This window comes from Budorcas taxicolor, chromosome 6, assembly GCF_023091745.1.
Source record: "Budorcas taxicolor isolate Tak-1 chromosome 6, Takin1.1, whole genome shotgun sequence".
NCBI lineage: Eukaryota > Metazoa > Chordata > Mammalia > Artiodactyla > Bovidae > Budorcas > Budorcas taxicolor.
Window position 1 is genome coordinate 45,759,980 of NC_068915.1, and position 18,628 is coordinate 45,778,607.

Consider the following 18,628-nt stretch of genomic DNA (forward strand, 5'->3'; position numbering starts at 1 on the left):
CATGCTCTTGGTACCTGGCCACCATTAAAAGAGATATCCAGGCGAAACCACTCCTTCAAAGGTATGGTGAATTTCGTTTTTACAGCAAGGTCTTCTCCTTTGACAAGATGCATTTGAATATGCAAGTAGCCTAAAGGGAAAACAAAAGTTTGCGAAAATGACAAAGAATATTTAGAAGTGAAGGAAGTGGCTATATCTTTTCAAGGATTTTCCAAAAAAGCCAGGACTAGATCACATTCCTTCTTCCTTTAAATAAAAGCAAAATGAAACAAAACAACAAAAAACACCTAAGTACATTCGTCTGTATTAAAAATGTTTGTTTTAAGCTTCCAGAAAAAGTTGAACTTGAAGTCCATATTTGGAAACCATTGTTCCTCCTGCATGGCCACAACGACAACATTCCTTATTCTAGACAGACATATCGTCCAAAAGACAGAGCTTAAGAAAACCACACCATCGTTCTAAAGATTCTATTTCACACTTACCCTCTTCAGTAAGAAATATAGAAGGTGTGCCGTACATCTCATTAGAGTCAACAAAGTACAGAATCCCACAGAGACTGGCCTTGCAATAATGGAGTAAATAAAGCCACAATGAAACAGTAAACCTGCAAGAGTGAGGAGAAAAAAAATTCTGCAGATTGATATCATCCAAGAACAGGTAATTATAGTTAACAATGACCAAGTAAATTGCTTTTTTTCCATTGACGGGATGAATTTGCCTTCGTGCTCATCATGGGAGATCCGCTTGCAAAGCTTGATTTTAGAAACAAAGGAGGTAGTTATAGTAACTGCGAAAGACAGGAGTTAAGCATCACTGTATAAAACTAGCAGACATTGTACCTTGCACCAAAAACTATTCCTATGCCTTTTTGAGAATCACACGGACTTGCCATTTGAATACTTGATTAAGGCTTATAAAGCCAGAAACAGACTAAAAAACTGGGTTTTAATAAGAGGTGATTTGATAAGAAGCTATTCTAATTTCAATGATTAAAAAAAAAGACATAATTAGGGCTTTTTGAGCAATTTCATTTCTTTCAAAGATAAAAGCCCTAAGGCAGAAACATGTCATAATCTGCAAATGGCATTGCAATATGTTAATAGGACCCAGAAATACTATTTTAACGCACACATGAGGTTGTTTGGTATCACAGTTCTGGCTGACCGATATGGAGCAACTACTCTAATTGTTCCATTTTTGGATAAGGGCTATTTTAGTTGAAAAAAAATACACTGTCCATCTGTGATTTGCCAAGTGAGGATAAAATAACAGTAGTCAACTTCAAGAGGAAATATTTTAGCCAAGCTTTGTGATCCACGAATCATTCAACAAATATTTGCTGTTTGAACACTTGCTTGACGTCACACATTGTGCTAGTGACCAGCAGTTTAAAGATGAGCTGAGAGCAATTGTGTTTTGTGAGTAAAACATGAATCAAGGTCAAAACCAATACAGAGAATGCTCTCCATTTCCCCAAAAACCAATTCACAGTTTGGGTTAAAGTGGCAGCAGCTCCAGATTCTTTGGGGATTCATCCCAACAAGACCTTAGAATATTAGAATATTCTGGGCTTTATAATCTGGCCTCCAAATCAGTGTAAGATATACAAACAGATGGTGCCACACAGCTCCCTCCTGACCCACCCAGCTGAGCAAGCTCATGAAGATAAGTTATTACAAGGAAGCTTAGTAAGAACATACGCTTAGTAAAGTGACTCAAGATCTTTCTACAGCCAACAGCATGGGAAGAATTAAATCACTCTGCTGAATCCATCCGGTCTGAGGTGAACCACGAACCATTTTCAGCATCTTCAATTCAGCAGAAGGAAAAAAAAAAAAAAAAAAAAAATATATATATATATATATATATATATATATATATATATATATATATCTGGGTTTTGCTGAAATCAATGGAGGAGATCAGACGTTATGAGATTCAAGTAGCTCATCCAATCTTCCAAGGCAGAAAAAGCAAACCAAAGGTTGCAATCTGGCAGGGCTGTGGCTGGCTGCATCTGACACCTTGCAAAGCCTCAGGCTCCAACACCTGACTCCCTTACTTAGGTCATTCCCAGGAATGGCATACCAGTCATTCCGAGGCAAACTGAGGATTGCTAAGTGAGAGAATGATTTCCAAATGCTGAAGTTTTGGGGTCCACAAATTCTGCCTAAGCTATGTAGATCTCATCATTTCCTCAAAGCATATTACAAAGGTAGGTCCTCCTAAGTGGGTCCACTAGCCTGCTCTAGACTTCCCAGACGGTTCAGCAGGTAAAAAATCTGCCTGCAATGCAGAAGACACAGGAGATGCAAGTTCAGTACCTGGGTAAGGAAGATCCCCTAGAGAAGGAAATGGCAACCCACTCCAGTATTTCTTGCCTGAAAAATCCCATGGACAGAGGATCCTGGTGGGTTACAGTACTTGGGGTCACAAAGAGTCAGACATGTTTGAGTGACTAAGTGTGTGAGTCAGATCAGCCTGCTCTGGTCCTCAGATAAAAAGAACACTATGGCCGCACTGGCCTCCCATCACCAGCCCCTTCTTACACTGGGTAATCTATCCGCTGGCGTCGGGTGGCCTCCAACTCTCGATTCTGAAATCTCAGGAACTTCTTCACAATGCCTGTGTTTTCTCCACTGGAGGCATAGAGAAATCCCAGGAGGGTAACCATATCTGTAAACAGCAAGACAGCTGACTTTAAATTATTTCCAGAAAAACACGGCTTTCAACATCACATTCTTTCTGGAACCTATTGCCTAGCTCCAATCAAACATTTAAGTCTGAAAATATCAGCAAACATTTATGGCACCCTGAATATATGCCAGGCACCCAAGAAGCACTCTACAGAGATATCTCAATTCATGTCCATAGCAACCCTACAAAGGAGAGTCTTCATTAGTCCCACTCTACAGATGAAAAGCCTGAAGTATAGAGAGATAAAATAACTTGCCTAAGGTAACAGAGCTAATAAGTAGTAGAACAAAATGTCAAGTTTCTAGCTTAGATTCCATGTGCTTAACTACCTTACATTCTGCCCGTTTAATGCTATGAAAAGCATTTTGAATTTGTGTAATAATACTAACAGTTAACACTTAAGTACCATCTACTATGGTCTGTACTGCTGTTAAATAAATAAATAAATATGTAAATGTATATATATAGTTGTTCAGCAAGTCAAGTTGCACTTTAGGTAAGAAAGGGAGTGGGTCCTGGAATTTCTTGAGCCGCCTAGGACTTCTCCTGTGGCTCAGCTGGTAAAGAATTTGCCTGCAATGCAGGAGACCTGGGTTTGATCCCTGGGTTGAGAAGATCCCTTGGAGAAGGGAATGGCTGCCCACTCCAGTATTCTGGCCTGGAGAATTCCATGGACTGTATAGTCCATGTGGTCACAAAGAGTCCAACATGACTGAGCAACTTTCACTCTTTCACTTGGGGTCTAAGAAGTCTTCTGACTCACAAGATGAAACAGAGGGCATTGTAAAAGTTAAAGAAAAATAAGAGCTGCATTTCTGAATGCAAACCGATGATGATATCAGATTGCAGCCTGGGGTTGTAAATGAGAACTGCGAAAACTGCAATTTGAACTCTTACTTGCAGAGTGAACACACAGCCCAGGACCCTCTTCCCAACTAGGACTCCAGATTGCTGTCATTCAGGACTTCCCAGCACTGTTCAAGTCTGGATGTAGGTTTCAGCCCAATTTGGTGATGAATATACTACTACTTGTCTCTAATGGTTCTTTCTTTTCTTTTAATGACTGCATATTGAAATTAAGTTAAATAGTCTTCTATTAAATATTGAAATTGTTGTGTAGTGAGTGGAATTGTGTATAATGAGTGGTTTCTTTTGTTCAGGCAAAACACTATACCCTTTAAAACTAGAGTCTTTGGTAACAACCTAGAGGGGTGGGATGGAGAGAGAGGTGGGAAGGATGTTCAAGTGAGAGGGGACATGAATAAACCTATGGATAAGTCATATTGATGTTTGGCAGAAAACAACACAATACTGTAAAGCAATTAAACTTCAATTAAAAATAAATAATTTTTTTAAAGAATCAATAAAACAAAAAAAACTAGAGAGTCTTCCTCTTTATTTTGCACATGTGGGAGAGTTCTGTGGCTCTAGAAAAGAGGAGTACCTATAACAAATCTTATAGAGAAAACTGAGTTATTTCATCTGTATTTAAGGTCTAAAAGGTTAATATGGATTTTTCATTTCCCATACTCCACCCCACTTCAAAGAAAAATTAATTCACTGAGTTCAACATAGAAATAAAGATCATCTTTTCTCTTTCTTAAAATGTTCCTGGTCTAAAGGTCTCTATTTAAATGCTGGAAATAATCTGCTTTCCTGGTCTTCTTAGAGAGGGAAGAGTTGACTTCTGGGCAAGTTACCAAATGACAATATTGGCAAAAATTATAGGAGCCTCAGCCTGGGATAGAGGACATTCCAGCTCTCATTCCTCATTGGGGAAAAATGCTTCAATATATAAAGAGGTCCCTCTAGTTCATTATAACTTGAAAATCATAAGAGTGATGTTTTCATAGTCTCAGAGATACATTTAGAAACCCCAAAGGGTGGAGTTATTAATTCCAACAGAAATACTTCAGACTTTTTTCTTTGCAATTTGAGCTCGATGTGAGCACGTTGGACTTGCTGGTCAGTTATGGGAGCCAGGAAAGAGGATTCGAAATGGAAATACTGCAAGGGTGTCTTCAGAATCCAAGGAAAAAAAACTGACCAAGAGGTTGATGTCAGCCCAACCTTGGCTGGCTTCCACGTGGTGAGCAAAACATAGGAGACCAGATGGCCACGTTAGCCCCCTGGAAAGCCTTCTGCTGGTGACTGCTGTTATCTAGTATATAGTAGAAAAATTTATCAGAATGAGCAGGATTTGATTCTGCCCCATCTGACTACAGTAAAAGGAGGTTTCATAAAGGAGGTTTCCAAAGTGAAAGGAGTCAAAAGTGAATGTTGATGAGCCTTTTCTTTATCCAGGGATCAAAGTAAAACTAGTTGAATACGAGAACTTGCAGCGAAAGACTGTGGAGGGAAAATCTAAGGCCCAAAGATCTAAAATAATTTTACAATAACACATATCTTTTGTGTCCAACAAAACCAAAGTGACGATGGTTTTCTTGTAAAATCTGTAGCTTTAATAATAGTTCTATGATTTGGAGTTCTATTACAGGTTCCCTCAGTACAATACTGTCTTCCCATTTCATTAGAAATAATGAATAAGAATGAAACATTTTGGAGTAGGGAAAGACTTGAGAATTCTTCTACATAAAATGCATCAACATAAAATATTAGCCCAGGATAAATAACATCCTCCAGTAACTGATTGGCTGCTTGGACTGCTATAATTGATTTGTGATGACTGTCATAGGCATTAAACGGGAAACTGTAGTAACAATGCCACTGCCCATTGAAGGATTTACAGGTAGGAAAACTCGACTTCAAAACATGGGCTCAAAGAGGTTAAATGAATTGCTAACATAGAATGTAAGCTCCAGGACAGCAAGGACTTTACTTCATTCTTTAATCCATCCTCAGAGCCAGAACAGTGGCCCAAACATGACAGAGGCTCAGAAAACATTTAGAGAGTGAATGGACGAATGAACAAATGAACACAGCTGTGGCCAAATCGGGATCTGAATCTGTGTCTCTTTCACCCATCATGTTCCATCATTCTACGATGTTCCCCATGCCCCCCAAGTCAAAAATTAAATGTCTTTTTTCAGATCCATTTCTCTTGGCTAATCCTGAATGAGAAAGTTACATGGGGAAGAGGCATCACTGGGACATAAACACGAAATGCCATAGAATCAGTTCAGGTTTGAAACCCACTCCCTTGGCCACTTTTATTGCTTTGTTTCCTCAAATTTTAGAGCAAGGAGAAGCATTAGATTTAACATGGTGCAAACTCCTTCATTTGGAGACAAGAGAAGTGTTCATGTCTTGTTAAAGGTCGTATAACTAACAAGAGACCCAGGCATGACTCAAACCTGGTCTCCCACTGCAAACCAATGTGCTTGTTATTAAACCACATCACATCTCACAAGTCCTTCCAGAGAGAACTAGGGCTGATGTTCAGCTGGCATGCCCATGTGCGGCTCTACTGGTTGTTAAAATACTGAAATATGTCCTTATTGTTTAGGTGATGTGCCCCAACACACACACAATACCCACTCTGGCTTCTCCTTCAGAGTAGAATCTGGCTCAGTAACGATATTCAGCACATCCTGTTTCAGCACCAGGGCCAGTGCCTGGAGGAGCCTGCCTGGGCCCCCTCACCTCGTACTAATTGTCAAATGTTTTTAATATCACCCTGAGTGATATTTTAAAATATATATATATATATCACCCTGAGTGACATTAAAAAAAAAAAAGATGAGCACAAAAAGGACAGAAATAGTATGGACCTAACAGAAGCAGAAGATATTAAGAAGAGGTGGCAAGAATACACAGAAGAACTATACAAAAAAGATATCTTCATGACCCAGATAACCACAATGGTGTGGTCACTCACCTAAAGCCAGACATCCTGGAATGCGAAGTCAAGTGGGCCTTAGGAAGCATCACTATGAACAAAGTTAGTGGAGGTGGTGGAATCCAAGTGGAGCTATTTCAAATCCTAAAAGATGATTCTGTGAAAGTGCTGCACTCAATATGCCATCACATTTGGAAAACTCAGTGGTGGCCACAGGACTGGTAAAGGTCAGTTTTCATTCCAATCCCAAAGAAAGGCAATGCCAAAGAATGTTCAAACTACCACACAATTGCACTCATCTCACATGCTGGCAAAGTAACATTTGAAATTCTCCAAGCCAGGCTTCAACAGTATGTGAACCATGAACTTCCAGATGTTCAGGCTGGATTTAGAAAAGGCATAGGAACCAGAGATCAAATTGCCAACATCCATTGGATCATCGAAAAAGCAAGAGAATTCCAGAAAAACATCTACTGCTTTACTGATTACGCCAAAGCCTCTGACTCTGTGGATCACAACAAACTGTGGAAAACTTTTCAAGAGATGGGAATACCAGACCACCTGACCTGCCTCCTGAGAAATCTGTATGTAGGTCAAGAAGCAACATTTACAACCAGACATGGAACAACGAACTGGTTCCAAATTGGGAAAGGAGTACGTCAAGGCTGTATATTATCACCCTGCTTATTTAACTTCTATGCAGAGTACATCATGTGAAATGCCAGGCTGGATGAAACCCCAGCTGGAATCAAGATTGCCAGAAGAAATATTAATAACCTCAGATATGCAGATGACACCACCCTTATGGCAGAAAGCAAAGAAAACTAAAGAGCTTCTTGATGAAAGTGAAAGAGGAGAGTGAAAAAGTTGGCTTAAAACTCAACATTCAGAAAACGGAGATCATGGCATGTGCCATCACTTCATGGCAAATAGATGGGAAACAATGGAAACAGTGAGAGACTTTATTTTCTTGGGCTCCAAAATCACTGCAGATGGTGACTGCAGCCATGAAATTAAAAGACACTTGCTGCTTGGAAGGAAAGCTATGACCAACCTAGACAGCATTTTAAGAAGCAGAGACATTACTTTGCCGACAAAGATCCATCTAGTCAAAGCTATGGTTTTTCCAGTAGTCATGTATGGATGTGAGAGTTGGACTATAAAGAAAGCTGAGTGCTGAAGAATTGAAGCTTTTGAACTGGTGTTGGAGAAGATTCTTGAGAGTCCTTTGGACAGCAAGGATATTAAACTAGTCCATCCTAAAGGAAATCAGTCCTGGGTGTTCACTGGAAGGACTGATGCTGAAGACGAAGCTCCAATATTTTGGCCACCTGATGCAAAGAACTGACTCATTGGAAAAGACTCTGATGCGGGGAAAGACCGAAGGCAAGAGGAGAAGGGGAATGCAGAAGATGAGATGTTAGATGGCATCACCGACTTGATGGACATGAGTTTGAGCAAGCTGTAGGAGTTGGTGATGGACAGGGAAGCCTGGTGGGCTGCAGTCCACAGGGTCGCAAAGAGTCAGACACAGCTGAGTGACTGAACTGAACTGAACTTATTACCCTAAGTGGGGTGGCTGGGGGGTTACACAGCCCATTCTCTAGTTCAACAGAATGCTCAGAGCCCTGACAGGGATACCTGCTTTGGGGAAGTTCCTGTTTCTACATAACAAAGCCTTATTTAGGATAAGCTTCAAATACCACAGTGATGCAGCTGAAACCCCAGTCCTTTTGTGGAGAAATTCTGTCGCAGACAATAAAGAATTGCCTGCAATGGGGGAGACCTGGGTTTGATCCCTGGGTTGGGAAGATCCTCTGGAGAAGAGAACGGCTACCCACTTTAGTACTCTGGCCTGGAGAATTCATGGACAGAAGAGCCTGGCAGTCTATAGTCTATGGGGTGGCAAAGAGTCGGACACCACTGAGTGACTTTCAACTTTCACGTTTCTTTAGAGATAGTCTTGAGGCAAAGAAGTCATTGTTTTGTTGTCGTTTAGTCACTCTGTCGTGTCTGACTCTTTGCAACCCCATGGACAATAGCCCACTGGGATTTTCCAGGCAAGAATACTGGAGGGGGTTGCCATTTGCTTCTCCAGGGAATGTTCCTGAGGCTAAGAGTCTGTAAGGGGAACTTGGAGGAAAATAAGCTACGATTTTCCAACCCAGAGAAGTAAAGTTAGAATGATGATAACTCAATCTTCTTTCCAAACGCAGGACACTGAACAGGAAGTGGTGATTGGGAGTTTTATTGTCCTTAAAGCCAAAGCCTGGGAACAAAAAATTCTACTTTCTAGCAAGTATGATTTAGGTTGGAATTTATCCCTGCAAAGGGCACTAGGCAAAGAAGTGAGTGGCTAAGGAAGCCTGTGAGATGTTCAACACTAGGAGTCTTAAGAATAAATTCCACTCCCAGGAATTTATCCTCCAAACATATTTATTTGTGTGTACAAAGATACACATGCAAAGGCGCTTACAGAAACCTTGTTGCTAACAATAAAAGACAAAAGATGACCTGCATGACCATCAACAGAGGACAGGGCAAATAAATTATGGACTGCCAGGCAATGCAATGCTAGGGAGCTATTGCAAAGAACGTGGTCATGTTTCCTGTACTGACATAGAAAAAATTTCTGCCATATTGTTAATGAGTGCAAAGCAGAATCTTTAGTATCTTCCCACGTGTGTAAGAAGAGAAGGGTCTCTCAGCCTAATGATTATATGGGCAGAGAACATCCCTGGAAGGAAACACAGAATCTAGTGTTATTGAGCTTGCCTCTAAGAAATAGGACCAAAAGACTGGGGCAGGTAGGAATTTACTCTTCCCCCAAACCTTTTAACACTCTCTGAATTTTTTAACCAGGTACATGTATTACTTTGTTGGCTACAAGAGAAAAGAACATCTCTGGGCTTTTCCATGCAGGCAGGGAGAAGGAGCCTGCCACATGCAGAGGCCTGCCCCACCCTGGGCGCCCCAGCAGTTCAATCCACTTCAAAGAGGCAAAGTCCAGTGGGTGAGGAAAACAAGGTGATTCATGCCAATCAAAATTCAACTTAGACAAAAGTGTATTCCTTCTAATGTATAACCTGGGTTGGAATTGTTTTAACATGTGTCAGAGAAGCAGCTTAGCAAAGTTGAAAGAACTTGGACTCCATTAAACAAGTTCCCAGAGCCTCAATTTTCACCTCTGTAAAAAGAGAATGAAACTACTGTCCACCCCCGGGGCTCTTATGAGGGTTAAATGAGACACTGCGCATGGAAAAAGTGACTTGAAAATCATAAAGGGGAATGCAGACGCTAGGCATTCATTAATGGTATTACTGAAAAATCCCAGTCTACAGTGATTACCTGGGGGGAAGAAAGAAGTCTCCTTGGTCTCTAAGAGTGTCACATTTGTAGTTCTTATAATTACAAAAAGCATCAGCATATCGTTAACTTGAATTGTTCCACTGAATAAACTGATATTTTCACAGAGACATGTAAAGTCTGTCTCCAAAATTTGACTTTCTCTTCTATGATTTTGTTGTAAACGAATTTTGTTATAAGGAAATCTTACTTACAATCCATTGGGTCTGAAAATGAGAATGAATTTTTAGTGGAAGGAAAAGAGAGTAGAGAAGAAGAAGACTGCCAGTTTCTGCCCTAAGAGGGAAAGTCAGAAAAACCCTCGTCTAGGTGGAGGTACCAGTGTAGCAGACATAAGCGATCCCTGGAGGAGGGCACGACAGTCCACTCCAGTGTTCTTGCCTGGAGGTCCCGTGGACAGAGGAGTCTGGTCGGCTACAGTCCACGAGGTCAGAGCTGGACTGAGCGTGCAGCAGGTGGAAGTAGAACAAAATGCTTGCTACATCTGAGCATGGCATTTAAGGAACTCCAAAATGTCGCCCCAAATTGCCTTTCCAGTCTTCTTTCTGGAACTGCCCATCTCACACTTGAGACTCTACCTGAACAAAAGCTCAAGTGCGGCTACTCCACACTTCCACCTGTGGCAGACACTGATAATCAATCTACACGGCGTCTCTCTCACTAAGCACAGACTCGGCCTCAGAATCCTCCTCAGCACTGTGCTCTAGGTAGCCACCCCCATTGCTCTGAGCTGGCAAGCAAGATGAAACCCATTTGCCATCCCTCATTCCAAGGGTTGCAGGCTCGTCCCCATTCCCACATCAGACTGCATTCCTTTCTCTTTTTTTCCCTTCTGCCTAGATGTGCGTGCGTGCATGCTAAGTTGTTTCATTCATGTCCGACTCTTTGTGACCCCATGGACTGCAGCCCACCAGACTCCTCTGTCCATGGGATTCTCCAGGCAAGAATACTGGAGTGGGTGGCCATGCCCTCCTCAAGGGATCTTCTCGACTCAGGGATCGAACCTGTGTCTCTCGTGTCTCCTGCACTGGCAGATGGGTTCTATCCTTTACTCTTTTTCTGACTATGGAAACTCTACTCTTTCTTAAAATTTCTGTTCAAATGTCACTTCCTCTGTGAAGAACCTTTGCAAAGTACCTAAGACGCAGATTGCTCAGTAATTTTTTTCTATGAATAAGTGACTTAAATGAATAAATAACTTCAAGACATCTCCTGGCAATATAGCTTAGTGGTTAAGTGTGGTGTTTGGGAACCTAACTACTTGAGTTCAAGTCCTAGTTTGATCATTAGCTGTGTGACTTTAGACCAATTACTCTCGTTCTCTGAGGCAGTTTCCTCCTCTATAAATAATGACAGTAGTGCACTGGTATTAAATTAGATACTTGCACAAGCACTTAGCACAGTTCCTGGCACACAGTGAGTGCTCAGTAAGGGAAAGTGACTGTTACTATTGAGAGCTGTGTTTACTTGTGGATAACCACATTAAAGAGAACGACCATGTCTGCGTCTTTGAATCTCCAGACTTAGTAAAGAAATTGGCGCAGGATAGGTGTTCAATCAGTCTTTATGGAATTGAACATGATACACATCATAAGGGGTGGTGAGTACCAAGAGAGAACTAGAGGAAGCTGGAGGGCAGAGAGTTCACTTCCGATTTGAGAATCAAAAAAGGAAAGAAAAGAAAAGAAGAAACCTTTGTGGGGAAGGAGTAGAAAATTTGAGCGGACTACTGAAATATGACTATGATTTTGCTAGGAAAACATGAAAAATGGCCATGGGGCTGGGAGAGTGTTGAGGGGGCGGCGGGGTGGCAGCTTCCAGTAAAAAGAGATGCATTAGCCAAGGCATACAGATGAGTGATCACAGACTCGAGCTAGAGGGCAGGTGCGGGGTGAAGGTGTGCTCATGTGTAGTTGCAAAGGAGAATCACTGCAGCCGTAACCAGCACAGCAAAACGGTCTCCACCCGGGAAGCCTCAGTGTGTACAGGCACTACGGAAGGCACATGGCTGACCCCACCCTACACGCTCCCTACCATGTAAAAAGGCTGTCACAGTGAGACGGTCACACATAAGCTAAGAGAGAAAGGGTCCCTGCCTCTTGGCTAAGAGCCTTCATCCCTCAATCAACAAGCAGTTGTCATGTGCCTGCTGTGTACAGGGTGTCACCCTGGGCACCAGAACCAGACACACCAGGCCTTATGGAGCCTGTGTGCTAGTACAGAGATACTCCACAAGCAAATAAACCATTCAGTATAGTCAATTACAAGGCCTGGGGGAGCTAAGCTTATGAAGGAAATAAAAGGTGGATACTGGTGTGGCGGTAGCAACTGGATAGGGCTGCCATCTTAGATAAGGCGGTCCAGGATGCTGTCCCCAGTAAGATGACATTCATGCAGAGGTTGCAAGGAGGTAAGAGAGCACGTCACACAGTGATCTAGGGGAGGAGCATGTTAGGGGGAGGGGACAGTGATGCAAATGTCTCAAAGTGGGAATGAACTTGGTACATCAAGGGAGAAGCAAGCTGGCCTGCATGGCTGGAACAGGTGGGCAAGGGGGAGCGTGGCAGGAGATGAGGCCGGTAAGGGGACAGGGACAGATTCCATAGGCCATTCCCGGGGACGTGGGTGATCCTTCCCTACTCCATCAGGGAGGAGCTGGCTGCAGGGGCCATTGCGTAGGGGGACAAGGGCCAGCGGGGAGGCCATTTGCAGACTGCGGCCAGAATCCAGACAGGGACAATGGTGGCTTAGACCAGGATGACAGCAGACACGCGGTGAACAGGGATTGAATACGCGGTCGGGGCTGAAGATGGAGGCCGCAGGGCCAGCTGACCTCTCACAACAGAACGCACGGTCCAGGTGCACCCCTGGAGCCACCAGCCCGAGCGGTTGATTTCTTTCTCTGGGTGAGCTCATGCGTGAGTCAGGCACACGTGTGACAAGGCAGTGGATAATGCCCGGTGTCCTCCCCCGGAGGGAACAGACAATCAGCGCGGCCCAGGCAGGGTGGATCTATTGGCCAAAGGCAAGAACAGGTGCACTGGCAGGGCACGTGGCCGAGCCTTGGCACAAACGTGTCCTGAAAGGCTGCCAGCTTCTGATCCGGGGTAGGTTGACCCAGCAGGGCGGGACGGAAGCCAGCTGCACCTCCACCCAAAACCAGCCCACCGGCCAGGCTAGCACAATCCCAGCACAGGAGATGAGCTGCAAAGAGTGTCAGGGTGCACAGCTCTGGCCCCGGAAGCCTAACTGAAGACTTCAGGTGGGGGCGCTCCAACCACACAGACGGAACATATATGCACCGAGACTGGGCTCTCTCTTCAGAAAGAGAAAAGAAAATGCAAGCGAGTCACAGGGGGTACTTAGTTCAGACGCAGAGCTCTTGCAGGACAGCAGGCACTTGACACAGAAAACGTCCCCCCAACTCCACACCAGGGCTGGCGGCAGACTGCGGTGGGGCCAGGCATGAAAGCGCCCCCGCGGCGCACTAATGCCACCTTGTTGTTCGGACTTGACTCTTGTTCCTCAAGAGCAGAATAAAGAAGCCCCCGCTGGGAACCAGCCAGAGGCCTGGCCCCCTTCCATTGCGCCGCCGATATCAAGATCAAAGGTCGTGGACACTTTCCACGGGGCTTGCGGCAGACTCTCTTTTGATTTCCTTTTTAAGACAGGGAGGGGAAATGCTCCCCTTTCCTGGTGAACAAATCTCAGCTTGGCAAATAGCTGGTTTTGCAGGTGGATGGAGCCCCCCTCCCATTGTCAGTGATTTTGACTCAGAAAAGGTTTTCTTCTGCATTATGCCTTTATTAGACTGGTTCTCGCCCCAAAAGTAATGGTCTGAAGGAGGTGGGGAGAAACAAAACCCACTGTGCTGTTCCTGAACCCAGTGACTACTGAGAAGGAACAACAAAAGAAAGAAAAGCTGTTTCGCATTTTAAGGGTATGTTCAGGCACCCTAAGAACTCAGCCGGTTCATAAATGACTTCATTTGAAAACTTCCAGTTTGCGATTCAGTCATTCTTCAATGAGAAATATGTGATTTGCCAAACATGAAATGGAATCATTAAGCCCTGACAAAATCAATCGGAGGCAAAGCAAAACTGTGGCTGCTGGTGCCCCGTGTTGCCTTCTCCTTAACAAATTAGGTATCCCCGCGGAAGGCATTCCAGACAGATGCTAGCATGGGGCCCTGCCTGGAAGAGGGATGTACACTGATCATCAAAACGCAGGCAGCTTGACTATTTCGGAGGCTTAACTTCCCATCCTGCCCTACCCCCAGTGTGCACACTCACACACACACACACACACACACACACACACACAGAAAGACAGAAAGGGGATTCTTCTTCCAGATTTCTCTACGTGTAAAGCACTGCTCAGACATAAGCCAGACACAGAAGAGGACTATAAAATAAAATGTGGGATGAAATTGTCTAGAACTATGCACACACAAAAGTGCTTGTAAAAACAGGTGCACTCTGAAGAAGGTCTGCAGTCTAGTTAGGAGTATTAGATCAGCATCAATTTCCTGGTTTTGATCTTGTACTCTAGTTATGGACGATGTCAGTTAGGGGAAGCTGGGGGAAATAAACAAGGACTCGATCCCATTTTTGCAACTTCCTGCAAATGTCTATTTATTTCAAAATAAAGAGTATTTTTAAATGCCAAATGTGTTGATTCTACAGCAAGCGGCCTCTGACCAACTATATACCACATGGTTATTCTGGTCCATTCTGTTTTCATTATATGCCGGGTTGTTTGGGAGTGACCCCAGGAAATATTCACTGCCATTGTATTTCCTCCACCCTCCAGGTCTGCCTAGGGGTCCAGCCACTTCAACTCAAAGTCCCACCAGCTCTATCCTTGCTCCAGGGATTCTCAAGCTTTAAGGTGCATCAGAGACATGGAAATGTATTTAAAATGTGAATTTCAGGGCCGGACACCCCACAGATCCTGTCTAAGCAGGAAATGGGAATCTGCATTTGCAACAAGAGCCCTGGGTGATTCTGATACAGGTGATCCTAGGGTCCCACTTTAGCAAACATGACCAGGCTCGAGGTGGGTGCCTGGGAGCATGCCTGGATAGGCCCCCAGTTGCAGGATGGGCAGAGAGGTGGCAGGCACTCTATATCCACATAGCAAGGTGCCCCCTGCAACAATGGAGAGAATTATAGCCCTCTTCTTCCAAATGCACATAGCCAGTGACCTCCCACCCCAGTGCTTAAAGACGGCTGAAAAAAGGCATAGGAGCCTCCTCTATTGATCCCTCAGTGGCTGTGACCCTGTGACATTTGGGTTAAAATATAGAGTTTGCATTCTATCATCATTATGCCTACTACTTTTTACTGAGTGTTGATTATATGTCAAGCACATCTCATTTAATTCTCACCACACTGCCCTGAGGGAATTATTATTTATTATCCCATTTTACAGATAAGAAAACTGCGGTTCTTAAAGTTCCAAAGTTACACTGGCAGAAAGTGGCAGAGCCAGGAGTTGAACTCAGGTACTTGGCTGACAAGCTAATGCTGCACCAAAACCAACACTTGAGGGCTTTTGGAGGGACCTGAGGAGGAAGATTTTCCAGATCCTTATTTCAGTGGCACTAATGTTCCTCTTCAACGTAAAGCAGATTCAAGCCTCTCAAAGCATCCTTCCATTACCCTCTGTCCCTCTCTCACCTCCATCTTCAATCCTGTTCTCTCCCACTCTTTCTCTGCTCACACCTTTTCATTTTATCCCTTTTCTCCCCAAAGTCCAAAATTATAGACTCAGTTTGCCTTGTGTCCCCGATTGCTAAGATAAGAATTTTCTCATACACTCCTCCTCCTCCCATCCAGGCTGTCTGAAGAAATGAGCATTAGGTTCCTAGCAAGGCAAATGACCTACCATTCTCGAGAGGACACTGGGGAATCTTATTTGCTCGAAGGTTCCAAATATAATCCATGTTCCACTCAAGGCACACTTGATGATCTTTGAAAGGGCGTTCAAAAGGTGGGACAGTCTTCAACAGCGTGTAATTCTTTGCTACAGCGTGTAGCAAATTTTCCTCCCATTTAACATTCAAGTCCCCACTGCTATACTGGTGAGTAATCCAGGCGCGTAGTATCACCACAGATACTGAAATGGAGTGTCTGATGAAATAATCATCTCTGTAAACCATGATGCTCGGGAATTTCACATGTACAATTTGTGTTCTGCTGGTGTGAAGATGTTTCTCATTCTTCCACCTTTTTTTGTACACGGGAATGCTACTTCTGAACTCAGATGAAACAACTGCTTCCAAATTGACAACACAAGGCTGAGAGCATAAATACTCTACCGAGACTTCAGACACATTGCGAACATTCCCTTCGAAGATGGTGAAATAAATAAAGTCTTTGTAAGCCACACTTTGCTCCGCTCTGGGTATCACCGACGTTGTCAGGGAAGTCTGCCTCCCTAAAGATGGTACAAAATTCTGAGAAGAAAAGAAAAGAAAAGTTTTAAAATGATCATATTCTTGTTAATTTTCATTTTAATTGCTTTACAGGGCTTCTGGGGTGGCGCCACTGGTAAAGAACCTGCATGTCAATAAAAAGACATAAGAGACACAGGTCCCATCCCTGGGTTGGGAAGATCCCCTGGAGGAGGGCATGGCAACCCACTCCAATATTCTTGCCTGGAGAATCCCATGGATAGAGGAGACTAGCGTGCTATAGTCTATAAGGTTGCGAAGAGTTGGACTTGACTGAATCGACTTGGCATTCATGCACATTTGCTTTACAATGCTGTGTTCATTTCTACTCTACAGCAAAGCCAATTGGCTATACATATATATATCTCCCCTCTTTTTCACATTCACTTCCCATTTAAGTCACTACAGAGGGCTGGGTAGAGTTCCCTGTTCTAGACACTATGTTCTCACTAGTTATCTACTTTATGCATAGTATCAGCAGTGTACATATGTCAGTCCCAATCTCCCAATTCCTCCCACTGCCCATATTAACAGATACATGAATCATTATATTCCTGGAAGAAAAAAAAATATCCATTTACATCATGCAATGAAAGTGGAAGATAAAGGATGTCGAAAGCACTACCAAATAATTGGAGAAAAACCAACATGCACACAAGTGAAGATTAGGCCACATTAAATTCTCTCCCCAGACTGAGTAGCATCTGCTGATCAAAACGGGACTTTCAAAGCTACATGGCAATCATTCCAGAGTTGGTTTCCAAATGGAAGAGCTAGTTCAGGGCAAATCCTGAACAGTAGCGGTGAACATGCCTTAGAGTGGAAAAGAGGCAGTCCAGCTGCAGACATTTTCAAAGTATTGTCCTGACTTCAAATGGTAGTCAAAAGCAGCCAAATGAGACGATGGGAGAAGAGTTCAAAGTGGCGCCCGAGAGAACACATATCAGGGATGCCAGCCTGGCCCCTTTTTCTCCGTTAAGTTCTGAGCCAGGACAAGCCTACATTACAAATGAGCCAGCAGGAAGTTTCTGTTGCTCCAAATCACACATAGGCAGGCTCGGACCACAGACTGTGTTGTCTGATTTTTTTTTCACCGTGGATGGTGCCGGATGTGCCAAGAAAGATTTTTAGCTGTGGGTTTATCTATTTGTTTCAATGATGAGGCCCTCTCAGTGTAGACGTTCCTTCCAGAAAAAAGTCTGGAAAGTTTTGTCATGAAATCGAGGCAATGCTTTTTGACTAGGAGGCACAGACGGATGGATGCTAAGAGCTCTTCTCTAAATGAGACTTTGTGATTTAGACATCCAAAACACAGTCAGCTCAGTTTAGTTCAGTCGCTCAGTCATGTCAAACTCATTGCGATTCCATGAGCTGCAGCACACCAGGCTTCCCTGTCCATCACCAACTCCTACAGCTTGCTCAAACTCATGTCCATCAAGTCAGTGATACCATTCAACATCTCATCCTCTGCATTCCCCTTCTCCTTCTGCCTTCAGTCTTTCCCAGTATCAGGGTCTTTTCCAATGAGTCAGTTCTTTGAATCAGGCAGCCAAAGTATTGGAGCTTCATCTTTAGCGTCAGTCCAGGGGATATCCAGGGAATATCCAGCACTGATCTCCTTTAGGATAGACTGGTTGGATCTCCTTGCAGTCCAAGGGACCCTCAAGAGTCTTCTCCAACACCACAGTTCAAAAGCATCAATTCTTCAGTGCTCAGCTTTCTTTATAGTACAACTCTCACATCCATACATGACTACTGGATAAACCATAGCTTTGACTAGATGGACCTTTGTTGGCAAAGTAATGTCTCTGCTTCTTAAAATGCTGTCTAGGTTGGTCATAGCTTTCCTTCCAAGAAGCAAGCATCTTTTAATTTCATGGCTGCAGTCACCATCTGCAGTAATTTTGGAGCCCAAGAAAATAAAGTCTCTCACTGTTTCCATTGTTTCCCCATCTATTTGCCATGAAGTGATGGGACCACACACCATGATCTTAGTTTTCTGAATGTTGAGCTTTAAGCCAACTTTTTCACTCTCCTCTTTCACTTTCATCAAGAGGCTCTTTAGTTTTCTTTGCTTTCTGCCATAAGGGTGGTGTCATCTGTATATCTGAGGTTATTGATATTTCTTCTGGCAATCTTGAGTCCAGCCGGTGCTTCATCCAGCCCAGCATTTCGCGTGATGTACTCTGTGTAGAAGTTAAATAAGCAAGGTGACAGTATACAGCCTTGACGTACTCCTTTCCCTGTATGGAACCAGTCTGTTGTTTCATGTCTGGTTGTAACTGTTGCTTCTTGACCTGCATACA

The 18,628-nt window shown here is 43.5% G+C and overlaps 1 protein-coding gene across 1 annotated transcript in view; it reads right to left on the reverse strand.

Annotated features, from left to right (window-relative positions):
* SEL1L3 (SEL1L family member 3) overlaps positions 1-18,628 on the reverse strand; it is a 109,931-nt gene that overhangs the window by 77,085 nt on the left and 14,218 nt on the right. Inside the window, exons 2-5 of the mRNA XM_052642011.1 lie at positions 15,755-16,325; positions 2,553-2,679; positions 486-607; positions 15-130 (exon numbers count right to left, since the gene is read on the reverse strand). Coding sequence (XP_052497971.1) covers positions 15-130; positions 486-607; positions 2,553-2,679; positions 15,755-16,325 — 936 coding nt within the window. The remainder of the gene's footprint in view (positions 1-14; positions 131-485; positions 608-2,552; positions 2,680-15,754; positions 16,326-18,628) is intronic.